The following is a 27,370-nucleotide window of genomic DNA, read 5'->3' as shown; positions in this document are numbered from 1 at the left end:
GCCTACATAGTTAATCTTGCAACCAAGGCTAAGGTAACTACATTCTTATCATGTAACCTTCTCACTTTTTGAAAACCTGTAAAGAATTGCAAATATTGGGCCTAGAATGTATCTACCACTATACATTTAACAATGACAATATGATGTGCACTTTCCATTTTCATTAGGTGATCCGAACATTCTTTTTCCAATGTCCAAAAAAGGTCACAAAAGAATAACTATCTAGAGCTTGTTTTTCCATTCCTTATATTAAACTTTTCTTATCTAGTATTGTTCTTCTTATTCATGGTAGAAGAATTTGAAAAACCTTTGACTTCCATATGAACATTCTTCTAATCCTTGAGAATCCCCTTAGTCATCCTAAAGGAATTCAATGAGGTCTTTAAGATCACACAAACCTCGTGTTCATAATAATCCTAAGGGCAATTTATCTAAATGATCCACCCTTATCACCAAATATTCCTTGCAAACTAAAAAGAATGTTATAGACCATGACAATAAACATATGTTGTTGTTACAACACATTATCCAAACACCTAAGTATGAGACACTTGGTATTCGAATCCATCTTAGGTCATCTTTGATATATATACCACTTTTTCTTCTTACTAGGTTTGTTCATAAGGATTGGTTAGCTCTATATGTTACCTATTTTAGCTTTTATGTTGTTAGTTACTATATCTAAATTATTTTTCTAGTTCACTTGATGAGGTCCACTTGAGAAAATAGAGGTGATAGGAATAGAAAGAGATGATACCTATAAAAATAATTAAATTCATGCATTGATCAATGAGCATTCGAGGTAGTTGGTAAGTTTAACAATAATGTAATGCTCTTAGGACTAAATGAAAAGTTTCATCTTTAGGATTGACTACTCTCACTACAAACATATGTAATCTTATTCTTAAGAAAATTCACAGTTCATATCCTTTGATTTCTTGGACCAAACCGTCTTTAGGATAGTACATAATAAGCCAAATCAAGATGAGTTGATCTTGGAAGCTATGAGCTTGCCGAGGGTCCATTCCCACTTAATATTTTGAAGTAATTAAGAGCTTTCAAAACCTTAATAATTACCTTAATGAATAAATCATCTTCTATGAACATTTCTAAAGAAATATTTATTTCCTAATTGGAAGCCTAGAATAACAAAATTTTGAAAATCTTAAAATTTATATGAGAGTATTTTATCCAAAAGCTAATTAGATAAAATCTTTACTTTTAGATTTTAAAATCTATTTTCATAAAATTCTCCTTCTTTCACATATGTTAATTTTAATAAATATTTTATCTTGGAAATATCTTCAAAGAAATCTATTTTCATTAAATTGCTAAGTTTCATTAAACCTTCTTGGCATTGTCCTTTAATGATAAATTATCTCTAATAAAAATTGCTAAATACTTATTCTCCATGTTGGAATCTCTTGTGTAATAAGAAAACTTCTGATTTATGATATTTTGAAAGATTGAGAGCACTTTATCTAATTAAGAAATATTTAATTCTTCTGAGATTCAGTTTAAATCATAAATAATAAATTTAAAAGGGAACTTTAGTATTTTCAAAGAAATCTATTTCCATCAACTTACTAATTAAGTTTTACTAAACCTTCATGGTAGTGTCCTTTAATAATAAATTATCTCTAACGAAAATTTTCAAAATACTTATTGCCCAAATTGGAATCTCTTGTGTAATAAGAAAACTTCCAATTTATGAAACTTTTGAAAAATAAAGAGCATCTTATCCAACTAAAAAAAAAATTAATTCTTAAGGATTCTCAAAAATAAACTTAAAGAAAATATTTTAAATATTAAAGAATAAATTTAAGATGGAACTTTAGCTCTCATATTTAAAATTCCTCCTAATACTTATTTTCATTATTCCTACACCTTTTCAATTTAATAAATATCCTTAAATATGGAATATTATTTTCATAATAATTTATGTCATTAAAAATTACTAAAAATACAACTTTTAGTAATTCCCTTAATAATAAATTATCCATCTTGAAATTTTTTTAAAAAAATATTTAATTGTTCCATTAATTGAGGATTGGTGTAATAAGGAAATTGAAAAAAAAATTGAAAAAACATGGAAAACACTTTATCCAATAAGAAAAACTTTATCAACAAATATTCTTATAAAATAATTTTAAAATAAATGTTTTAAAATCCTTGAGAATAATTTTTCCAAAAGTAAACTTTTCTCCTTTGTTTTAAGTACTTCTAACATTTCTAATAATTGAAAATTTTTATCTTTCAAGTATTCAAAAAGCTATAAATTCTTCTTAAAATTATTGTTAATTCATAAGATTTATTTCCTTAAATTTTTTAAAATTAAATTATTTTCATAAGTTCAAGACTTAATAAATTTAATTTTCAAGAAAAATTACCTCCATTAAGAATTATTAAAAATCCAATTTTATTTATATGTAACCACATAAATAAAGATATTTCCCAATGAAACATATTTTGATATTAAATGTTCTCATATCATCTACAATAAATTTATAATTCATTGATGATATTTTTTATAGGCAATTATTTTTTATTAAAAATTTGGCAACAAAATGAATTTGTCACTTTTAATCATTAATAATGTTTTGGGACATTTTTTTTTTCTTTTTCAATGATGAAAATTTGTCCCTTTCTTGATGCAATATTTCTTTGGAGAAACCCTTTACAAATTAAATTTATATTTTATCAGGAAAAACTTTAGTAGATGAAATTGGACTTTTCATTGGATACTTTCAATGACGAGTGTAAGGCGACAAATAAGACATGAAATACTTTTCATAAAAAAAAAATGCTTTTGTAGGCAAAATTCAAATTTTTAGTGACAAAATATTTTATTGCTAAAAACCTAATTTCTTGTAGTATTAATACATTTTTGTAACATTTAATACAATTCCTAAGCAACATCACATTGGATTGTGCCGAATGATTTCCATCGCTTTGGGTGAAATTAATTTCAATGATAAAATATACAAATTATCCTATTGAAAAAAAAAATGCATAAACTATATATAGAGATAAATTCCCATGCATCCACCTTGTATCTTGTTTCTAAAAATAAAAAAATTGTAAAAAAAATTATTTTACTTTCTTTACTTCTTGATCATTCTACAATATTCAACCAAAATTTTTAAAAATAAAAATAAATAAATAAATAGAACTGCAACCAAGCATGATTCATGGAAAGAGTTTCAAAATTCTAAATTAATTATCTTTTTTAAATCTTCTTTCTTTATGAATTGAAATTAAAAGGTACATTAATTGACACCTAAATACAAGTTTACCCCTTTAAGTTAATTCCTATTTATTGAAGGACTTACTACCTTAATTACAACCCCTTAAATAAGAGTGTTGAAACCCAACTCAACCAATTCACAAAATCATGATTTTCCAGATAAAACGTGGACAGCTTTATCTCAACTTCTTGGAGCTTTATCTCTTCCATGTAATGTATTGCACGTTGAGGTTGGTCGGTTTGGTGGGTGTCTCACCCGCAACGTCCCCCTCGAGCCCATGAGACAAAGTTTTAAAAGGCTTGTTTATTCACTTTGGGCAAGTATTTAATAAATCAGCTTAATAATAAGTTAACGGCTTAATTTATATAAATTTTGAATTATTTTTTAATATAATATTATATTTAAGTAAGAATAAGTTAATTATTTTAACTTAATATTTAAAATTATTTAAAAAAAATTTAGTTATGATATTAGGTTATTTTAATTAATATATTTAATTTATTTAATAATTTAAATTAAGTCATTAAGTTATTTTACCGGACACCCTCCTAATCTAAAAATCAATTTTATAAGATATAGACTTTCAAATATACTCTAACATTTCAAAGAACTAGAGAATAATTACTTCTATTTTGCCCTCGTGAATTAACGAGTGGAAGAGAACTCATAATTTGAAAATTTACTTTTCTATTTTTTTTTCTTTTTATTTTATCAAAAACTCTTTCAAAACATCAGCTAATAAGTGTGAAATCAAAGGAAAAAGCCGGAATGATCTTTTTTTAAAAAATAAATATTTTTTAACAAAATTACCTAAATAAAATTCTCATTGAAATTGAAAAGAACTTTCAACTCTTTAGAAGTAAATTTAATATGATTTAAATTTTTTTTAACAAAATGCTTTAAATTAGCTAAAATTATATTTAAAGATAAAATATTCGAAATTTTTAATTAATTGAAAAATAATAATCGAATCAATTTTCCTGATGAAAAAAAAAATCTCAAATTTTGCTTGATTTATTTCTATCTTTTATTTATTTATTTTTAATTTTTACGTTTTAAACGAGAGTGTATTACACGCGCTATGGCAGCGGTTGGGATACAGAAGTGCTCCAGCATTGATAAACCAACCAACCAACCAAAAAGCTGGGTCATTCCCAAAATCCAATGTCCACCTTGACTTTTTTGGTGGCATTTATATTTTATTAAAAAAAAACTGAAAAAAAAATGGTTGGAAAGAAAAAAAGCCAAGTTCTGATTCTTCTCATCATACCCGTATCATTATCCTGAATCTTGGCTTTGTTTCTTTCCCAAATAATTCCATTATCCAAATACAAATTGTATTTAAATTTCCTTTTGGGTGGCACAATCCATTATTGATAATCAATTCATCTCCAACTTCAATCAAAGGTTTTGTTTTTTCATTGTATCTGTGAGTACCCTTTTCAAATTTAATGCTCTGTTCATCCTCTGTTCCTCATGTTTTGAATTATGAATGTGTTTTGATATCTGGGTTGATTTGGATTTTGCTGCATACAGAGGAACGATGGGTATATTCAGATTTTAGCTGTATTTGATGACCTGGGTCTGAACGCTTGGGGACTCAAAATGCCCACACGGCAAGACAATACAGATTCCAACAATGGTTCTGGTAAATTTCTCTGGTTTTTATTGTAAATTTTATGCCTAAGTTCTTGATTATTTGTAAAAATTCAATTGTTCCCTCTCTTGTTTTGATGTATGTATAATTTTGGCAAATGAATTCATGTACCGATTGGTAGAAGGGTACAAGGAAGGTTAAGAGCTGATGGGCTTGTTCTTTTCCTTTAATTAGTTTTCCCATATTTCTGTGAGAAAAAGAATTTTTGTGGTGTGGGATAGAAGGCTATGATTTCTGTTGCTAACCCTGAAAAGTTACAGAAAGGAACTATGATTATAGAGTTTGTCTGCAAAACAAAATTGATAAATGGGTATTGGCCAAACCAGGATTGTTGTTTTGGAATTGGGTGAATTTGGGAAAATTAGTTTGAACATAAGTTTCAAAATTATGATAATTTTTCAAAAGGAAAATCAATATATATATTAGAATTGAATAAAAATAGGATAATTATAGTGAAATAGATGAACAAGGTTTTATAATGTAATTTGTTGGTTGCAAATTATCTGGTCTTGTATTTGCAGTTAAAAATAATGTCATCCAACAGCCAATTGATGTTGTTTTGACTGTTAGACCAACAGTTAAAGAATTGGCAAAAGCATTTTTTAGTTTTGGAAATGGTTTAATTTTATTAGTTCTTTGAGGTAAACTGTGACAAGCCTACAATTAGTTTCTCATAATTTAAACTGCAATTTTTTGCTTTGTACTTTTGTCAGCGGAGCACCAAACAGAGAACCTAATCATGACTCTCTGGTGGTCCCTGAGTTTTTAGTCTTTTTCTTGGCCATGTTTCTATGATAACAAGAATCATATATCCCTCATTCTTTAGATATGTAAGTGAAAGGCCCGGGTCATAAATTCATTAGTGGAAAGTGGAGTTTGGGGTGGTTCATGCAGTTCACTGAATCATGGTGGAGATTTGTGGACTAGAAACTAAGATCATACCCTGAAAGCGTAGAATTTTAAACTGCTTGAGAGAAAGAATATATGATTCTTTTTTTCTTTGAATGATGAAACGAGTAAATGATAGAGATAGGGATGGAAAACAGTATATATCTGTTTTCCTGACTATGGGTTGAGACGCTCCAAATTAGATGAATATGATGGGTCTAAGTGTTTTTTAACAATCTTTTACCTCATATGCTTCAAGACCAGAAAAGATAGTTTGCCATGTTGGGAAAAGAAGCTGGAAGACTGGAGTGATATGGGAAGATAAAGAGATCAGTGGATTAGCCTTTGGTATGGGAGACAGCTGACTTTCAATGAAGATATTAAGATTTTTTCCAACTGAAAATCAATTGTTAAACCAATTTTAGGTATATAGAATTTTGAGATCAAATCTTTTATATCAGTTCCTTCCGGGATTGGCATCAGAGATTGCCCAAATTATGTCCATTGGGTGGAGGAGGTATGGAGGGGTGGGGAGGGTGGAGAAGGGGAGGAGGGGCAGTGGTGCTCTACAAACCTTTTTTGCCCATCTCTTGTTGATGAGGGTAGGTATGACATTGTAGCTTCTATTTTGACTCCCTTTGTTTATTATGAATACTACATGTTAAAAGTTAATCATGCGGAGCAAGTCTGATGCATTGTGAGATTCAAACTTAACTTATGTGGAGAGTGATGCGTGTTTTGGTTGAGCATTTAGGTTGGATAACATTCAGAATAGGTTAATTTTATAACCTTGTTTATTTTCCGCTTTTACTGTGTTTTGTACCTCTGATTTATTAATCTGTTTCAAGGACCTCGATTTGATAAGCTGGTTCTTCTTTTCATATCAATAGTTGAACCAACTCTACTGCCTAATCTCTGAATATGAAATAAACAATCCATTTGCTTTGTTTTTACCTTCACTACTGTGTTTAAACATGCCACCACAGCTTATATTTTTCTGACTGTTACGTTGTATACATACTGTCCATTTCTGCTCCCTATGCCTCCATGTACATATCCTCAATTCATTTTCTTACTCATTATGATTGTTCCCTAAGAGACGGGGCTGGCTGGGATCAGATTTTGCTAGTTCAGCCTCTGTTTCGAGTCTTCATTACCTGTTGAAGGATTGCAATAGGCATCCTCTATTGTTTACTCCTCCAACATAAAAGGTTTGCTTTTCTGCCTGTTTCAGCCTCTCAGTTATTTATTCTTTGGTGTGGATTGCCAATGAGCTCATTGCAATTAATTTGGTTGTGACATAGCCATGTCCCTGATCTTTGGAAGATGAACTTCATACATGATCTTTTATTGCTCTATTAGATCTTTTATCAATGTATTTATCCATTTAGTTTAGTTTAATGTTACCATTGCTGTCATGTTGTCTCTTCTCCATGTAGCATAGACATGGATACAAGAAAGTCACAACAATACCTAGACATTGACAGGGCAAACTATAGAAATATAGGATATTGATACAGCTGGAATACATCACTAAAAGACCCATATATACTCAACTATAATATTAATTTACACATGTGGTAACTAGAAGAATTTTTGTTAACTTATCGTACATTCTGTAATTAACTTATGATTATTGGTAGTCTTGAAAGCTGAATGCTACTCTTTGAAATGAAATTTGATGAGGGCCACTTTGGTTCAAGTAATTAAAGCCATTAATTTTACACTATTCTACATAAAGTTTCTCTCATTTAATAAGTTTTATTCCAAATTATCCATACTTTATTAATCATGAGAAGCCTAGTGTTGTTTTGAACCCCACCGTACCTTAAAGTTATTAGGCTGTTTCATTAGTGTATCCCAGTCATACCTGGAAAGTACCCAATTTCTCAAATTACGCTTCATCATGATTGGCCCTCAAATCTCTATAATAATGTCAGTATGGTATCATGGCTGGAACATTTTTTCTCTAAGTCGGGTTGTATCTTTCTGAATCTTGTTAGTTATCAAAGTATTGGTGTTTCTCTCAGCAACATGGTTAAATTAGTTTTCATTTGACAGCATGCTGATGTTTCTCATCCTGATCTTGTATGATTTAGACCGCTTATTGCTTATCTATCCTCAATGAGTATTTTACTTTTGAATTATGACTTACTTTTAGTAAGCAAGAGATAAAAAGTGCTTATGATGTTAAACTTCTTATGAAAAATGAGATTTTCTTAAAGGATGTTGTTGGGTTTGTAGGAACAGGGTCTTCCCTACTGGACCTCTTACGTTCAGACATCTATTGGAATTGTCGAAAGGAAGGACAAACATCTTCTGGTATCTTGAGCTTAATATTTGAGTCTATTGTTTTAGTTGTTACTCTTTTTGGGCAATAAGTGATGCTGTTTCAGTATTTCAACTTGATTTCACTTTTGCATGTACTAATCTATCTGATCTGGTTTGCATTTCATGTTACAACTAAACAGTGATATTCTAAAAGTAACAGTGAAACATATGACACATAAAGACCAAGGTTACTAATTACCATGAAATCACTTAATCTAATTTCCTAAAAGATTTCTTTGCTTGAAGGTTATCACATTTAATTTCAACTGTAGAGAAGCATATTTATCCTTTATATTTTGGTATTTTCCTGCAGAAGCACACTTGATCGATTTTCCTCGAAAAGGGAATAATTCAACGCCATTTATGGTGATATTTACTTATGATTTTTGTTGAGCCTTAGCATGCAGCATATATAATTCTGCCTTATGTAGTAAACTATGGGGTTTATAAGTTTGAAACATAATGCCTACCAGTTTATAGTTGTAATGAACCTCCACATTGAATGCATAGTTCTAGGAGCAATCTCCAACCATATCTCAAGAAAAAGCTATATATTGAATGCATTAGTTTAATGACCTCCAAGTTTCTTTTCCACTTGTATTTTAGTTTTATAAGCAGGAGAGACGAGTAATCCTAAATTAGATTTCAAAATACTATAAACAAGTTTATTAAAAAGTGTATTTGTCGAGGATATCCGGTCTACATGTATGAATATAACACTTACAGAAATATGTATGCCTATCATGAGCATTTAATTATTTTGATGAACCAATAAAATTAATGGTTGCTTTTCTTATGTAGTGGATCTTCATTCATCTACATTATGAATGTGAACCAATGCCTATTAGATGTTCCTTTTCTTTTCTTTTCTTTTCTTTTTTGTAATTCTTGAACATGGTCATCCAACCATTTTGACATATAATCAAATGAATAATGAAGGGTTAGTTCCCCCATCTTGTGTAGGTTAATCAGTAGCTTCCATCAATTTCTAACCATTGAACTTCTGATCATTACTTGCTTGCTTGTTACTTTCATGAATCATTCCTATGCTCAAAATTGTCTTTATAGTCATCTAGTGTTGGTAAATGCTTGTCTTACCATATGTGTTTTCTATAGAGCAATATTCAATCTCCATTACTTATAACTACTATCATATGGCCATAATATTTGAAATGCTGGTTGAAGAAATATATCTCCTTTGATGTCTCTTGGAAGCTTTGACTTAATAAAGTTAAGATAACCTTGTCCATATTCTCTACGTTTTTCATTGATCAGGTCCACGAGGAAGGTTGGAGAATCTTTTGTGTCAATCAGGAAATAACATTTGTGCAGATTGTGGATCTCCAGATCCAAAATGGGTGTAAGTATTCTGTTTACTGGTGAGTGAACCAGGAATTTTTGCTTTTGATATTTTTGTCTACTGATGATAATGGTCAAAGTGAACTATTGTGAGAAATTTGTACCAAATCCATATAAGATAAAAGGTAAAGGCTCTGATCATATGCTTTTGACCATGAAATAAATAATACAAATGTGACATATTGAATATTTGAGAACTGGCCCCATGGATCATATCATCCATGGATGTGGACTGGTGGAAATCATACTGTAAATGTGTACGTATCTTAAAGAAACTTTAACCAATACTTCTAGCAGCAGAATTTTAACATTCAATGCAACTAAATTATTAGCACCTCATTTCAGGAGGGTAGCTAAGTTGCCTAGAATTTTGTTGTGTGTGATGTATACTGAAACTGCCTAGGAATCTAAGGATCTCTGAAGGTACATGGGATTAACTTGAAACAGAAATCTGAATTTGATCTCCTGTGGATTAAAAAATACATAATTTATCAAAAGCCCTACTGATCACCATGTCAGTAATGTAAAAGTACATCTGCAAATAATCCAGCCGAACTAGTAGGAATTAGGCCTAACACGATTCCCAGCACCTGTACTTGGTCTGCTGTCCTGCCCAAGCCTGGTTGACGAAGGGGTCTGGGGCATAGAATGAAAAAAGAATTGCTGATTCGGCCACTCATGCTGTAAGTACTGATTCTATTGTTTGTAATAAAAAATAAGTGAGGCTGTTCCATTTCCATGTCAAAACCCTTGTATGGTTTCTTTGTTTTCTTGATAAAAGAGAAATATGAGCAATATTAGTTCAAATGTGCATCTTGCATTACCTAATCACTGTTCAAAGTTTTCCAAATCTTTTGCTACATCATTGTGGCCCTCAACATATTCTCTTATTTGTTTCCATTTAATATGCTGCATATTACAAATGTAACAGAGCTAGTAAAATGGATTTGTTTTTCTCCTATTTTGTATTTGATATGTCATCTAATTGTGGATATATTTCTCTAATTTGAAAGCAAACTCAAAATTTTCATTTCGGTTTGTTAAGATTAGGGAACATGTGTAATATAAATGTCAAGCAGCTCTCCTTTTTCTTATGTTTATTGAAATAACATTCCAAATCAATCTTCCTTGGTGTATACATGCATTTACATAAGTTTCTTCATTGCTCTGTGCCTATTCAACTTATACTGCATTGTCATCATTTCATTTGAATATCAGATCTGTAAGTCTTGGAGTATTTATTTGTATCAAGTGTTCTGGTGTACATAGAAGCCTCGGAGCACATGTCTCAAAGGTACTGTGTCCAAAGTATTCTTCTTAAGCTCCTATCTTATAATTTTTTAATTTCTAATTATATTCAACTAACATAATGTCACAGCTGCACATAATGGCACTAATTAGGCATTTTAAGACCTTCAGAATTCTGTGTGAGGAATTCTTCCTTTCTAAAGAACAAAGAAAGAGGCAGATGACATAAAGAAGTGATCAATCATGGAGAGGCTGATGATATAAAGAAGTGAACAATCATGGATTCAGCTTTTTCCTTCCAACAGTCTTGGCTTCTCATAAACAAGGGAAAGACCTTTGTACATGTTGAATTAAAAGTAGAACCTTCATGATAGCTATGGAATACACTTAAGCCTTAGTGGAATTATGGGATCATGGGGTGTACTGTTCTCACATGCATACGAGACTAAGTTGGTCAAATCTCTTCTTTCATTACAGAAAATATTTTTGGAACCTGTTCTCTCTGCTTTTTGAATTTTTCTTCATACCTTCAAGAAAGTGAAACCCTAGCTTTTGCTACCGGAAGAATCATTTTCTTTCAACAGCCTGTACCCCATTGCTGACATGAGGGTCAGTCTCTTCAACAGCCTCAAGTCTTCTTCCTCCTGTTTCTTTGCCTCTCTGCCACCATAGTTTCACTTGTCTCTATCCTCTCTGTCTTCTTGCTTCCTCTAGCTTGCTATCTCTGCTTCCATTCACTTGTCTCTATTTCTGCTTCTAGAGGAAAAGAATCGCTTATTGATAATTGTTGCATATTGGTTATCGTATCCTAGATAGTAAAGGGTGACATCCACCTGCTACTTGGAGACAGTCTTCCAGGGCTGGATCTACTCTTAATGGAAGTGTTTCACATGCCCAAACCAACAAGTCTTTCCATCTCTTTATAGTTTCTATTATGAGTAGTATCTTACCATTATTTTCCTACATCAAGCACATCTTGATGACAGTTTATCAGTTAAGCATCCTGTGATTGGAATATGAGCATTTATAGACTCTGTATCTGTTACAAGAACACTATAAGAGCTACCTAAAAACCTATTACAGTGTAGCTTTGTTTCCCTATCTCTTTTGTGACAGGATTTAAGAATATCAAGTAAATGCCATGTTGTCTTAATTTGTCTGTTTGCTTTGTCAGCACAGTTTCTGTAAGGCAACATAAAAAACCATAAGGCTGAATCTGCTGCTCAGTCCAGCATGAGGGCCAGATGGTTGATACTAATATGAAAACCCTATTTGATTTATAAATCAGGAGTTGAGTAATATTCATGCACCAAAATGTATCATAAAGTTTTCACGCTTGTATAACAAATTTCTACATTCATATGATGCTTATGATGCAGGTTTTATCAATTAAGCTAGATGAATGGACAGATGAACAGGTTGATACGTTGACGGGTATGGGTGGAAACAGTGAGGCAAACATGAAGTATGAAGCTTCCATTCCGGACTACATCAGAAAACCAAGACCAGATTCCTCTACAGAGGAACGCTCTGATTTCATTAGGTATTACTATTAATACACTTGGCATAAATTTCTAATGGGAACTTATACCATGCTGAATCAGAAACCCACTTCTTGAATACTCAGGAGAAAATATGAGATGCAACAATTTTTCAACTCTGATGAACAGATGTTCTGCCCCTTTCCACCTCAAGGTTTGTGCTCACCATCCTCCCAAGGTGGTTCTTCAAGCAATCAGTCTGGTTTACCCCCAGAGAAGAAGCACTATGAGAAACAGACAACTACCCATCGTCTCCATGGACTTGGGCTGGCATTTCGCAATAGTTGGAGAAGAAAAGAGCCTGAGCACAAGCCTGTCAAGAAGAGCAGCTCATCGGTAATAATTTTGTATGATCAAGGCTTTATTTTTATCAGCTCGCTCAAGGGGTGTTTGGATTTGCTTTCATTTCTACTTCAATATGCTACTATAGAAGTGTGCTCTGCTAAATTTGCTGCAAAAATCCATTTTCATTCCAAAGGTTGTTTGAGAACAAGAACAGCATATTTCTCAGATTTCTTCAGTTCTACTTGGGCTGTTACCAGGGAAGAAACTGATGTGTCTGGCCACTTTTTGATTGTTAACTTGAATTAGGCTTCTTGGGGCTTCTCTTCCTTGAGATGATACTCTCAAAAGGTATTCTTTGTGGAAACCATGTTTTATGAAACATGATACAAACTAATTAATGGTATTCCATGTTGCATTGATGATATACAAACTAAACACATGCGAGCATCAAAATGTATCACCAAGTCATCACCTTGGATGGAAATTTTACATCAATACTAAATCTTATACCCTTGTTGTACTCCTACAGGCAGGCATGATCGAATTTGTTGGATTGATAAAGGTCAATGTAGTCAAAGGCACCAACCTAGCTGTCCGTGATGTAATGACAAGTGATCCATACGTTCTCCTTGCATTGGGACAACAAGTGAGCCTCTTCTCCCACTGCACAGAACTGATCAACTTTCTTATTATTATTACTAAATTGAAAATGAAAGGAATTGTGTCAATAATCACATATCTTGTTGCAGTCGGTGAAGACGCGTGTCATAAAGAACAACCTTAATCCAGTATGGAATGAAAGGTTAATGTTGTCAATTCCAGAACAAATTCCACCATTAAGAGTGGTACGTTTGCCTCTAATCTCTACATGTATAAAATGCATACGTGTGAAATTAAAACACAACTAAAATATTAAAAATCCACATTTACCTGTCCTTGCTCTTCATCTAATATATGTGAACCGTATCATAGCATGTGCTACTTATTCAGGTATATCACTGCTTTAGTCCTACCATATGATCTGAACTAGAGTCTGCAAAATGACTGTATGGGGAAGAACTATTAGAGGCTATGCACGGGAGTGGAATGGTTTTTTGCTAGGGGTCTGCACTTGAGCTTAGGAGATAAGATTCAATTTATTCTTGGTCATTAGTTATTAGAGACTAAAACTGAACTTTGTCTTTGTATAGCACAAAGTAATTGATAAAAACTAGCCCTCCATCCTCTTCTGCACATGGTAAACTCCATTTCTGTTTATAACATTAAACATTGGTTAGATGCTGTCAGAACATGGGCTGGACATAAAAACAAGCTCTCTATGACAGTTTACCTCTACATTCTGCTACCATGGGGACGTCTCTCTAACCAGTAGCATTAGATCAATAAAAGATTAGAATGCTTAGAAGCCGGTTGGTTTGATGAACTTCCAAGAATTTTGATTATAGCCTTATTGGAGTTACCAGTGAAGTATATTACTGATGAATCAAGGGGCCTTTTGCCTACAAACTTCTCAAGATTGCATATTTTGATTTTCATTTTGGTTGAACCCCATTTTGTCATATATTTATACAGCAGGGCAACCATCAATTACATTAAAAACTTGTTGGGAATTATGGCTTGCAGTTTGTGTATGACAAGGATACATTCTCAACCGATGATTTCATGGGGGAGGCCGAGATTGACATCCAACCTCTGGTTTCTGCTGCCATAGCCCACGAGAATTCCACGTTAAATGAACCAATGGAATTCGGCAAGTTGGTAGCAAGCAAAGAAAACACCCTGGTAAAAGACAGTGTCATAAGCCTGACAGATGGGAAGGTGATGCAGGACGTCAGTCTCAAACTACAGAATGTCGAAAGGGGAGTGCTGGAGATCGAGCTTGAATGTGTTCCTCTTAGTCAATAGCAGGCACAGCGAATTCCCAGAAATGTAACCGATCCATATGATGCCAAAATTCCTGGAAATGTAACTTGGGGCCTTGCCATGCATTTCCATCCTGATAGTGGCTCTATTTTGCTGCAATCCTTGTTCTCATCTTTAAGACTATTGAGGAATTTTACAATATGTCGGTCACAAGAGAATGTGTGGATCCACTTGTATTATATTATGTATCAACAAGCAAGGTACAAAAATCTTGGCGATGCTGGAACTGCCTGATGAGATTATATCATACAGACAGGGAAAAGCAGGCACAAGACCTGAGAAAGAAAAGAAAAGAAAAAGCAAATACCTTTCATTCCTCTAAAAAATTTCAGTAACATAGTAACAGTGCTTTTGTTTGATAGCTAAGAGGACGACAAACATTGAATTTTGGCAGAATGAACAAAAGTTACGGCACCGCTGTGAGAGATTCTAACGAGTGTCCTTTTCTACTTCTTGGTAAATGAACAGAGCCTGTAGTGTCCCTCAACATGGAAAATTTGGGAATTGGATAGACCTGGGTAACAATCAACATTTTGTTGATGGAGACATAACTCAACTGGAAATAATCCAGTCACAACCAGTATGGAAATGGGTTAATATGTCATATCCTGAATGCCCGGATATCTGAACAACCCATGTTCTAGATTCTGGTTCCAGAAAAAACCCAAGCAGAAAACCAAACCCCTACAACTACTAGGCCAAAGAAACAAATAGAAAAGGAGATATTCAAGGGGAACATCAATTTCTCCACCTTGACTGAGTCACTGATCTGATATAAGGGGTTTACAGCCACAACAAGAAATTATAGAGCAATTGTTATGAAGGGATATGAAAAGAAAACCAACTTGAAAATGCGGTAAAAGGTGTTAGGTAGGATTATGTTCCTCCTATTCATCAAACCTAAAAACAAAATACAAAGGCAAACGGACAATCTTTTATTTCATAATGAGGGAAGAAGAATCCAGTAAAATGTGGTTAAATCATCTATTAAAGATAATTCATGATTTGACAAAAGCACTTTGCATAGATGGATAACTAGAGATAATAATCAACTGAACTTTGACAGGGACAAGATGCAAGAATCAAGTTAAAGGATAAACTCAGTCCCTGTTCAGAGGAAAAGGGGGAATTTTAAGAAATCAGACATCCTCATTGAGTTCATCAGGCTACAATTTACAACAAAATTTAAATATAAAAACAGGAAAAAATGTCTGGCAAAATCAAGGAAACATGAGCCAGCTCGTGGACTGCCAACAATAAGCAATAAACAAATGTTAATAAATCGGCTAGCAATTTGCAAAGCAGTTCTACAACAAAATTAGGATAGAGTCCCTCCATAGCAAAATCATTAAATTTATGGACAAAATAAACCTAAAAACATACCCATCAAAAAATAAAAATAAAAATATACCTAAAAACATTATTCCAAACAGTGAGAAGAATCCAAATGAAGGAAGGTGTAACAGAAACTTCAACTTGCACTTCTTATACTTTTTTGCAAAAGAGTGTCATCTTAAAATTTGACAGAAAAGGGGAAAAAATAACTTATGAGAATAAAATTTGAGATGAAACCCGAATTCCAGTGAACACAATACAATTATGAAAACTTTTGCCCTAAAAAATTTAGGCATCTAAGAAGAATTAGGACTCAAGACATGACACAACTCAGCAAGAATTTGCAAACTGAAGCAAACCCATAATTATGCCAACTGATGAAGAGAAGTCAAGGTAAGGGGTGAGAGCAAAAACCCTAGATAAACATGTTCACAACATTCACTGAATTAGGAGTAAGCTGCCTTCATTAAATTCTCACCACAAGCAGCAAAAGACATGCAGCCCATGGCAGTTCCTCATTCAAGGCATTTCTTACATCTTGATTTAGAAAAATCATACCAAATACATATAGAACAGACTTACACTACTATGAAGATGAAAAAACTCTTGCAATTTACAATCAATATATTTGCAACAGTTCTATATCTGATAATTTGTGCTTGTATTTCTTAATGCCATTCATAGAGATCATGACGACAAAGCCTCAAACAGATGAATCTGCCACAGCAAATTGATACTAGATGTATAGAAAGAATCAAATTTACATCCCCACGAAGATGGAGAAACAATCAGACATGAAGTACAGCAATTGCAACGTTGTGTGCAACAAACATTCCCTTTTATTTAATAGTATTGATCACAGAGGTGGTGAAAATAAAACCCCACAATTCATGAAAAATGTACATTGACAAAGTGAAAATCCAATGACTCCAATGAGTTTTTGAATCCAAACCATGGGCAAACATATTTCTATATACATTCAGTGATACTACACTCATTAGTATTGATCAATCAGAGAACACCAAAATATAAGAACCAAAGCACTTTCACCCATATAGAAAAGAATTCAAGAACAACAATCGGGACATCGAATCAATCCATTCTCATTGCACTCCAAGCATCTCTTCAATAAGCCTTCATCCTCATCAAAAACCTTCCTGCTTCCACTGCAATCCATACATGGAATAAACCTCACATCCCCACAACTCTCACATACATACCCAGGTGCCCTAACGGGAAAGCCCTCAAGAATCTTAGCCAATTCACCAGTTTCATAAAGCTGCTTCACCACATCAGCCCCTCCCATATACTTCCCCCTAATAAACACCTGTGGCAAGCTCACATTCTTCTCTCCCAACACACATTGCAACTCTTTCCTATAGGCAGAGTCCATAGATATGTCTCTCTCGTCCACCCAAACCCTAAATGCACGAAAAATCATCCGAACTGCATAACAATCCTCGTAAGTCCTCCGAATTCCCCGCAAACTAGTGAAATACACCACAATTCGATCTTCAGCGCCTGGTAGCCCAATCCAATGATTGCCAGAAAGGGAAGAAACCCTCAAATCAGTAGTACCGAGTTTCGAGGCCTTCAATTTAGTGGGTGATTGTGATCGTGATTGGGGTTGCGACTGGGATTGTGAATCGTCCGCCTTTTCAAATAAACTGCAGAGCTTCTTTACCTTCCCCTTGATGGAATTTCCAGTAGAAATCACCGATTCGAAGGAATTGTAGAATTTCCTCATGGATCCGCTCCGGTCAAGCTGAGGCGCCTCGATGGGGGCTTCGCGCACAGTCATAGAGCGACCAAAGAAGAAGGGCCTGGACTTGGATTTTCCGAATGATCCGAAGCTGTTTCCAAAATCCGCCATCTGGGCCCTCTAGGGTTAGGTTAAGGTTTCAAAGAAATAACAGAAAAATGATCCTGACCTTTTAATTCAGAGCTAGGCTTCTGCAGTGAAGACCTGAACGATCTATGGCGTCGAATTCCGAAGGTTTGAGATTGGTCAAAGGAGGGGGTGATCGGCGATGGATGGAAGACGATTAATTAGGAGGGCGAAATTTGATGGAACGGTGGTGTCAGAGAGAAGGGAGGTTGCTTTTGCTGAAATGAAAAGCAAAAGCCAAAGTTTTATTAAGAGAGGAAGAGGGAAAGAGATGTGATGACGTCAGCATCATCGCCGACTTTGAAAATACGCGGTGCCTTTGGCCCTTTCCTCCTCCCCTTCCCTCTTCCCCCCTTCCCCTTTGCTTGTTTGAATTTATAATTTTAAAATTATTTATTTCCTTTTTTTAATATTTTTTATTTTTTATTATGATTAAAATAAATAAAAATTATTTATTTTTTTATTTCGTAAATCTCAGTATAAGAATAGTCCGAAAACACACGTGATTCATGTCGTCAGGGCCTTGTTTGGATATTAGTTTTTCAAAACGTTGGCAGCATGTTAAAGATTGGGGAGAAATTTTAATTTATATATATATATATATATATAACTAATAATGGGTAAATTCAAGTATCATCAGTAATTTTTTTAGGAAGAAAATTTAATATATATCATAAAATAAATTTTTTATGGTTTTTTTTCTTTTTCTATTCATTTTTAAATAGCTTCTTTTTATTTATCTTACTATAAAAATAGTGAAGAAAAGCCGACTTTGCTAAAAAAAATGCCAATGAGGAAAAAAAAAAGAGAAAAAATCTACATTTAAAGTACCCATTCTTTGTTTAAAGATGTGAATAAGGTTATAAAAAGTAAAAAAAAAAATGGAATTTAAATTTTATTAATATTTATGGAAATTAAATATTTATTTTTCTTCCCTTTTGTTTTACTTCCATAAATTTCTCTCCCTACCTTTCACTAATTTCTTTATATTTTTGTTTCCTTCCATTTTTACAATTATCATATAATAAAAATTCAATTTTTATTCAAATAATATCAATCATAAACTATGATCCAATATCAAATAATTTTTTTAAAGAATTTTTGTTAAGAAATAGATGGAAATTTTGGTATGATTTAGACACATAAATATCATAATATTTGATAAAAGCCAAGTTATTGTTGTGTGTACATGAATTTCTTTATTCAATTTTGACAAAATCTTATTCAAAGGGGTTGTTTGATATTTACACATAATTTATGGTTTTAATTATTATTTTTTTTTTAAAAAAAGGATTAAATTGCCACAAAGATGAAATTGTAAAATTGTCTTTAAAGTTTACTAAAAAAAATCCAAATGATTTAGAAAAATAAAATTTGATTTCTAAATTAGGGAGGAAAAAAAAAAGGAAATAATAGGAAGGAAAATAAAATTTAAAAAAAAAAAAGAAAAAGAAAAAAAAAGGAGGTTATGAGAGAATGGATTCCTAGCCCTATTAACAAGTCAAGGAAGGTTGAGAATTGAGATGGTTGATGTAGTTGAAGGCCCACCACTGACACTGAAGGGAGGTTTAAGAATGGCCCTGAGAAGACATGAATGTGGGCATCAATGGGCCATCACTCCAATTCACCAAACCCTAGAGACATGGCAACCCATCCATATTAATCTTTCAACCAATTCATTATTTACTTTACCTCCCCTGTACTAATGACAGCCTAATGTATGCTAAAATTGAAAATTTGACAGCTACTCTCATTAAGTTTCTTCATATAAGGTTCTTATATGTAGTAGGTTAATCACATGCAATGGTGAATTTCTCAATAATGTAAGGGAAAGTGGAGTAAAGTGAGAGACGTGAGAAGGTTGGGGAGAGTTGTATTGAATTAAAGAGATCACCAAGGAGAGCTAGAAAAATCTTCTTACTTTGTTATGGTGCTCTAAAATAGTAACATCCATGTTAATAGATCGATGATGATATGAAAGTTTTTGGAGATTGACACATCCCAAAGAAACAAGTCTCCCTCTATTTCTTTTTAGTTGAGATGGGTTGTTGCATATTGATTCCACTTTGAAGAATTTTCGATTCCAACTACCAAATCAAGACCGTCAAACCAATCTCAAAATGTTTAATGGTAAAAGATCAATTTCACCATTAAGATACAACAAGCCCATTTTAGATCCCCCAACTCTATTCTTGACTCAAGTAGGTAAGTGAGCATTCATGTCTCGTGATAACCCAAGACTATGTTTAGAAATTGGTGCCCAAAGTCAAATAATATAACACTATGATGTAAGGGTTATATGAGAGGATTTGTCTATATATTGAAGATCAAGAATGGGATGTGCTACGTATCAACGTTAGTGGAGAGTGATCTTGAAGATGTAATATTACATACAATGACATGTGACATTTCGTAATTAGTCGTCTTATGATGGAACCCACTTGACGTATATTAAACATATGATTTGATATGTCTGGTTCATATAGATTTTATAAAATAAACATGAACAAAGTTGTATCGTTCTTTCTATATTAATCACGCCTATCTAGAAGACATAAAAATGATTTTTAAAATTATTTTATGGTATTCAAAAATCATTTTTTGTGATAATTAATTAAAAATGAATATGCAGCCATATAAGTTCTATTTATTTATAACTAAAATGATTCTTTCACTTTCATGATTGAGTTTTCATTTCCTTGTATACTAATCTCATTTATTTATATTTAATTCTCATTTCTATTATAATTTTGTTCACCAATTCAAATTTAATCACATGTTTTAAGGCCGAGATTTAAAATTAGGTATGATAATAAAGATGTATCATAGACTTTTCTTGAACCATATAAAAATTACCAACAAAAATCCAAAAGAAACTTCACTGAAGTCTTTGTTCTGGTAACTCTCTTGACTTGGTCTTTATTGTTACCCTTGGATGGATATGAGCTTTGCCTCATTGAGGCCTTGCCTGGTTTTTTTGAACTTTATTGTATGTTTTGGCTACTTTGTTTGAAAAAATTGGTTCACTAACCATAAAAATTAGACCTAAAAGCAATTAAAGATAAGGACTGGAGTGGTGGTTGTAGTTAGGGTAGGAAAAGGAAAGGGAAAAGTATGTTTTGGGCTGAAAGGTTTGGTAGTAAACCATTTGTCTATCAATAAAAGGAAAAGAAAGAGAAATCTTTTAGTTGGCTTGTCTTTTCATGGTTCAAAACTCTTTTGTATTTTGTACCAGGATGCTTATGAGACTATCTGAACTGACAATATATATACATAGTTCTCCCTGAATTCTTCATGTAAAGAACCAGGTCTATGGATTTGAACTGCAAACTCACTTCAGCCAGCTACCCAGCTTGAGCTATAAGCTAATTAACCAACCTCAATCCATATGGCCACCAAAGATAGAGCAGTCCAACCCTCTATTGCTGGGGGATATTTCATCCATCAGGTGAGAGATTCTGAGAGATAAGCTGCAATTCATCCTCCATCTGAAAAGCTAGACAAAAGAACATGTTTAAAAGCAAAGCTTTTACTCACTGAAAACTTCCCTTTATTATGTTCTTTTCAAATGGTTTAAATTACACTATCAATGATACCCATATTTGTACAAATAATCCTATCTTTCTAAAATATAGCTTTCTCAATCATAGCACACACAAGAAATATTTATTGTTTTCAAATTTGTACTCATTATTTTTTTAATGATTTTTTTTTTTTTCACATTTTTGAAAGGTTAATGTAACCAAATAATAGTAAAATCTTCTAGTTTAACTCCGACCAATGTATTAAATTAATAATTTCGTTAAATGCATAAGATAATAATTTTTTTAGAAATCTTAAAGGTTCGAGAAAATATAAATTAATAATTAATAAGGTTTATAAAAAAATTGCAAACAAAAAATTCATATAGTAATGAGTAACCGATTACAACTTTTTTAATTCAACTTTTTCTCAAAATCATAGCATACTTGAAATCTCCTTATTTTTTAGGATATTGAGTTTTGACATTATCTCTTCGTTTTAAGGGTCTTTCTATTATACAATGAATAACTACCCCTTCTTCGATAATGTGTGGTAGGGTTCTATGTATTAACATTCAACTACATTTATTATTTTTGGATTTACGAATCATACATATACAAGTGTGATACAATAAAAAATATTACTTTTACCAAATTAATAAACATTTTTATAAATAAATTAATAAATTATTCATTTATTAATAATCAATAACATAATAATTTCTCTTAATCTCAAGAATATTATTTTATAGAATTTTTACTGTATTATTTTAAAAATCATTAAAAAAAAATTTTTGTTTTGTTTTCTCTTAATCTCAAGAGATTGTTTGTCCACAATGTTATAGGGTTTCTTTTTCTTTTTCCCCTTTTTGGCTTTCTGTGATGCATTTTCAATTAGGTTTATTGAAATTAAAAAGTATAGAATATGCTATTTTAGTTTCTAGTAAACAATGAGTTAGCAAGCCTTGTAATAGAATTTTAGGGGTTATTTTGAATGTTATACACTTCTCCCTACTTTCTCATTTGGATTTGGCCATAGACATACTACTCAAATGTTATTTCATATCAAAATTTACATTTTTGTGATTGTTCACAATGTTGTTAACCAAATTCTCATTACTACAACAATTAGTATTTATTCTTTTCTTAGTTGTAATTTGATATTGAATATGTGAATTATCATTTCCAATGTAGTTTTTTTTTTTCCCCTAGAAACTTGGTTAAAATATGAAGTAGTTCATGATTTTACCCCACAATAATTACAATGTAAAAGTATGAAATTTCACTCGATGAGCTAAGTCTTCGTATATTTATCTTAATTGTGTAGATTATGTATATAGTTTAATGTATAGAATTTTTAATATGCACTTTTTTACGGTATTTTTATTTGGTTGTTTTTTTTGTCTTCATGTATGAGTCGTGTTAACAATTTTAGAATTTTTCAAAACAATATCAATGATTTTAGAATTAAGTCTTCTAGGTCTAAACTAGAAAAGATTGATACGATTAACCCTCTTTTTTATTTATTTGTATTTAAAAAAAATAAAAAGAAAAAAAAATCAACATTCAATTTGAAAGTCCCCATTCTTTGTTTAAAGATGTGAATAAGATTATAAAAAACAATAAAAAAATTATGAAATTTAAAATTTTTAATATTTTTGGGAATTAAATATTTGTTTAATTTCTTCCCTTTTGTTTTACTTCCATAAATTTCTTAATTTCTTTTATATTTTTTTTGTTTCCTTCCATTTGTATAATTTTCATATAATAAAAATTCACACTATTTTTCCATTATTTCCATAATTTAAACAATTGAATACTCTATAGTTTTGGCTGCTTGATTTTAATTTTGAGGTGAGCCAAATATATATAATAATAGTATTTTATTTTAGTTCTTAAATATTTTTTAAAATAATATCAATCATAAATTATGATCTAATTCAAATTATTATTTTAATAATTTTTTTTAGAAAAGAAGATGGAAAAACTGGTTTGATTTAGACACATAAATATATTATAATATTAGAAAAAAGTCAAGTTATTGTTATTCCATGGATTTCTCCATTCATTTTTGACAAAATCTTATTAAAAGGGCTTATTTAATATTTATACATAATTTAAGGCTATTAAAAAAAAGGATTAAATTGAGACATAGATCAAATTGAAAAAGAGAGAGAGAGAGAGTAAAAGAAAAATAGCCAAATGATTTAGAAAATAAAAATCAATTTCTTTTATTCAGTTGTAAAGAAAAAGATGATTTAAATTCCTATCTGTTATTCTTTTTCCTAAAGGCTTTCGGATCTAAATTATGGAGAAAGATAACAAAAAAAGAAAAAAAATACAAAAGAAAAAGGGGTTATGGGAGAATGGATCCCTAAGCCTATTAATAAGGCAAGGAAAGTTGAGAATTGAGATGCTCGATGCAGTTGAAGGCCCACCACTGACACTGAAAGGAAGTTATTGGAGAAAGTGTGTATAGAAATGGGCCTGAATAAGAAGCCATGAATGTGGGCATCAATGGGCCATCACTCCAATTCACCAAACCCTATAGACATGGCAACCCATCCACATTAATCTTTCAACCAATACAGTCTTTAGTCCACCTTACCTGTACTAATGACAGCCAAATTTATGCTAAAATTGAAAATTTGACATCTACTCTCATTAAGTTTGTTCATATAAGGTTCACGTGAAATGGGGAATTTGTCGGTGGTTTAGGGGAAAAGTGGAGCAAAGTGAGAGACGTGAGAAGGTTGGAGAAAGTAACATTGAATCAAAAAGATTAAGGAGTACCAAAAAAAATCTTCTTTCTTTATTTGGATTTTCCAAACCTAAGTTCTGATATTGTGATTTTTTTCTAAGGATGTTTATAAAAACACACTTTTCCTTTTAATAATATATATCCTAAAATTGTAATTTTCACATTAATTGATAATGTGGAAGTTTTTGGAGATAACATTTATCTCAAAAATACAGTAGTCTTCCTGCTCTTTCTTTCTAACCTTGACGGGCTCTTGCATGTTAATCTCACCTTGATTAATGATTGATTCTAGTCGGTAAATCGATAATTATCATAGTGTCACCTTTCTCCAACAGGTATGATAGGAGTGATCCCCTTGACATTCATTATAGGTAGTTAATTATCTAAATAACCCAAAGAGTATGTTTGATTATTGGTACCCAAATTTGCATGATATAGCACTATGGTGTGAGGGCTATATGGAAAGAATATGGATTTGTCCATATATTGGAGATGAAGGTCAAGATGCACTATGTCATGTTAGTGGAGACCAACATTTTGTAATTAGTTATCATATGATAGACCGGGCATGGCATCTATTAGACAAGTAATTCAATATGCTTGATCCATGTGGATTTTACAAAAAATGACATGAACAAAGTTGCATCGCTGTTTTTCCTTTGTTCTATGTAGAAGAATAATTTATTTTCTAATGTAAAAAAAATCACTTTTTTTTTGTGACAATTAATTAAACATGGTCATACAACCACATAAGTCTTATTTGTTTATAATTAAATAATTCTTTCATTTTCAGGATTGATGTTCCATTTCTTTATTTATTAATCTCATTTATTTATATTTTTCACTTTTTTTTTTTTACCTTTTTTTCACAATTCAAATTTATTCACATTAAGTCCAAGATTTAAAATTAGGTATGATAATAAAGATGTACCATAAAATTTTCATAACCCGTATAAAAATTACCAACAAAAATCTAAAAGAAGCTTTCATAAAAATTCTTTGTTCTGCTAACTCTTTTTTATTTAGCAGCTATTGTTATATTATTATTTTTTTAAGGAAAAACTTAATAGGTGATTTTCTAAATAAAAAAAAATGTTTCTAAACATCCCTCCCTCCCTAAACAAACAATCTAGCAATAAAAGGTAAGGGTAAGACTGGTGGTTTGTAGACTTGTAGTTTGGGTAGGAGAAATGAAGACCGGTGGTCATACATGTATCATCGTGTTCTACAAGAAAGACTTGGACTTTCTTGCTCACCCCACCCCAACCAAAAAACACAACATAGCAATTTAAAAGGACAGGAGTAGTGGTTGTAGTTTGACCAGGTGAAATAAAGACCGGTGGTAGTCCATTTATCAGGACTTTCTTGCTCACCTCACCCCAATCACTTTCTTGCTCTCTAGTGGTTTTTTTTTTACTTGGGAAGGTGCAAGGATGTTTGTTGGGGGAATCCTAGTTGGTTCTCCATCGACTGGTGTTCTTCTAAGGTATTAGTTTCCAGTCAAAGCACACTCGTTTTTCTCCTCTCCCTCAATCCGCTTGGAGGTCGACGAAGAAACAACAGTTTCTCCACAACATCAAAAGATGGTGTTTCACAAGGTTTCTCCTACCATTTGCATTCTTCTTTCAGTTTTACTTCTTTCAACATCAAAAGATTTAACTTCAAATTCACGGGCATAAAAACAGATCCACCTTATTCATCACCATCAAGGAACCAGCATAAACCAAAACACTACAGGTCTTAACTAATCGAGATTTATCCAACTATGGACTCAAGCAACTCCATCCAATACAAAGTCAACAACATCAAACCCTGTAAAGAAAGTAACAGAGACGAGAAAAGAAGGTAACAGAACTGAGAATGGTAAAGTAATTTTCTGTTTTTTATTTTTCTCTCACTATTCTGTTGTTTACAGAGTAATATATATAGTAGACATAACCAACAAATTCTCTAACAATTCACCTAACAATAATAGAAGAAAACCAATGAGTATATGACACATGTACATCTTGTAACCATATAAAACTATCTCTTAACATTCTCCCTCAAACTTAAGGTATAAAGATTTTCTACTTTGAGTTTGTTTCTTAGATTTACAAACTAAGTGCTTGAGACAGCTTTAGTCAAGACATCTGCTACTTGATCAATGGAAGGCACATGTTGGACTGAAACGTTTCTTTGTAGAACCTTTTCCCTGACAAAATACAAATCTAATTCAATGTGTTTTGTCTTGGCATGCAATATTAGATTAGCATCTAACATAATAGTGCTGAGATTATCACACCAAATAATTGGTGGTGTAGGCAAAGTGACTTTAATTTCTGAGAGAAGAGATTGTAGCCAAGTGATTTCTGCAACCAAACTAGCTAGGCTTCTGTACTCTGCTTCTGTACTTGATCTAGATACAGTATGTTGTTTCTTTGATTGCCAAGTGACTAAATTTGAACCAAAATATACACAACATCATGAAGTTGATCTTTGATCATCAGGATTAGAGGCCTAATCAGCATCACAAAATGCTACAAGATCAAGAGTAGGAGACTTTCTTAAATGTAATCCATGATGAAGAGTGCCTTTCAAGTATCTGAGAATTCTTTTGACTACTTTCCAATGAGATTCTAATGGAGCTTGCATATATTGACATACTATATTAACACTATAGGCAGTTTCAGGCCTAGTAACTATTACATATTGCAAAGCCCCTACAATTGATCTGTACAACTTGACATCTTGAACTGATTCACTTCCATAGCCTAAAAGTTTCTGTCCACTGGTCATAGGAGTAGAAATAGGATTGACACCTTGCATTTTGGCTTTGCATAATAGATCAGTTATGTATTTTCCTTGAGAAAGGTGAATACCTTCAGAAGTATGATTCACTTCAATCCCTAAAAAATAGTTGACTTCTCCAAGATCTTTTAAGGCAAACTCTCTATTCAAACTGGTAATAAGATGCATCACAACTTGTTCACTACTACCAGTGATAAGAATGTCATCTACATATACAAGAATATAGGTAGAATGACTTTTTGTCACACGAATGAACAAAGACTGATCTGACTTGGCAGAGATAAATCCAAAGGCATATAGGGTTGTACTTAACTTTTCAAACCAGGCCCTTGGTGCTTGTTTTAAGCCATATAAAGATTTATGCAATTTACAAACAAGATGAGACTGGTTGTGCTGAATAAATCCAAGGGGTTGTTCTATAAAAACTTCCTCATGCAACACTCCATTCAAAAAGGCATTATTAACGTCTAATTGATGAATTAACCAACCTCTAGACAAAGCTATAGTAAGCATAACCCGAGTTGTTCCAGGTTTAACAATTGGACTGAAAGTTTCTATGAAATCAAAACCAGCAACTTGATGAAACCCTTTTGCC

The 27,370-nt window shown here is 32.2% G+C and overlaps 2 protein-coding genes across 3 annotated transcripts; one reads left to right on the top strand and one right to left on the bottom strand.

Annotated features, from left to right (window-relative positions):
- The first annotated feature begins 4,393 nt into the window (after nt 1-4,393).
- LOC100249811 (probable ADP-ribosylation factor GTPase-activating protein AGD11) lies at nt 4,394-14,701 on the top strand. 2 transcript variants are annotated; one of them, XM_059741408.1, is made up of 10 exons: nt 4,394-4,677; nt 4,785-4,896; nt 8,038-8,115; nt 9,400-9,484; nt 10,702-10,777; nt 12,111-12,274; nt 12,359-12,608; nt 13,087-13,203; nt 13,307-13,402; nt 14,181-14,701. In XM_059741408.1, the coding sequence occupies exons 2-10, from the start codon at nt 4,854-4,856 to the stop codon at nt 14,460-14,462; spliced, it is 1,191 nt and encodes a 396-aa protein (XP_059597391.1). In that variant the 5' UTR covers nt 4,394-4,677; nt 4,785-4,853; the 3' UTR covers nt 14,463-14,701. The 2 variants fall into 2 exon arrangements, with proteins under 2 accessions (XP_059597391.1, XP_010645647.1); XM_010647345.2 differs by having other exon boundaries at nt 4,428-4,677; nt 8,044-8,115.
- Nucleotides 14,702-16,631: 1,930 nt separating this feature from the next.
- Nucleotides 16,632-18,064, bottom strand: GRX (glutaredoxin). The gene has a single exon (XM_002270106.5). The coding sequence runs from the start codon at nt 17,686-17,688 to the stop codon at nt 16,882-16,884; it is 807 nt and encodes a 268-aa protein (XP_002270142.1). The 5' UTR covers nt 17,689-18,064; the 3' UTR covers nt 16,632-16,881.
- Nucleotides 18,065-27,370: the final 9,306 nt, after the last annotated feature.

Source organism: Vitis vinifera, chromosome 13 (assembly GCF_030704535.1).
Source record: "Vitis vinifera cultivar Pinot Noir 40024 chromosome 13, ASM3070453v1".
In the NCBI taxonomy this organism is placed as follows: Eukaryota; Viridiplantae; Streptophyta; class Magnoliopsida; order Vitales; family Vitaceae; genus Vitis; species Vitis vinifera.
The sequence above is the reverse complement of the archived record's forward strand: the minus strand, read 5'-3'. Positions and strand labels throughout refer to the sequence as shown.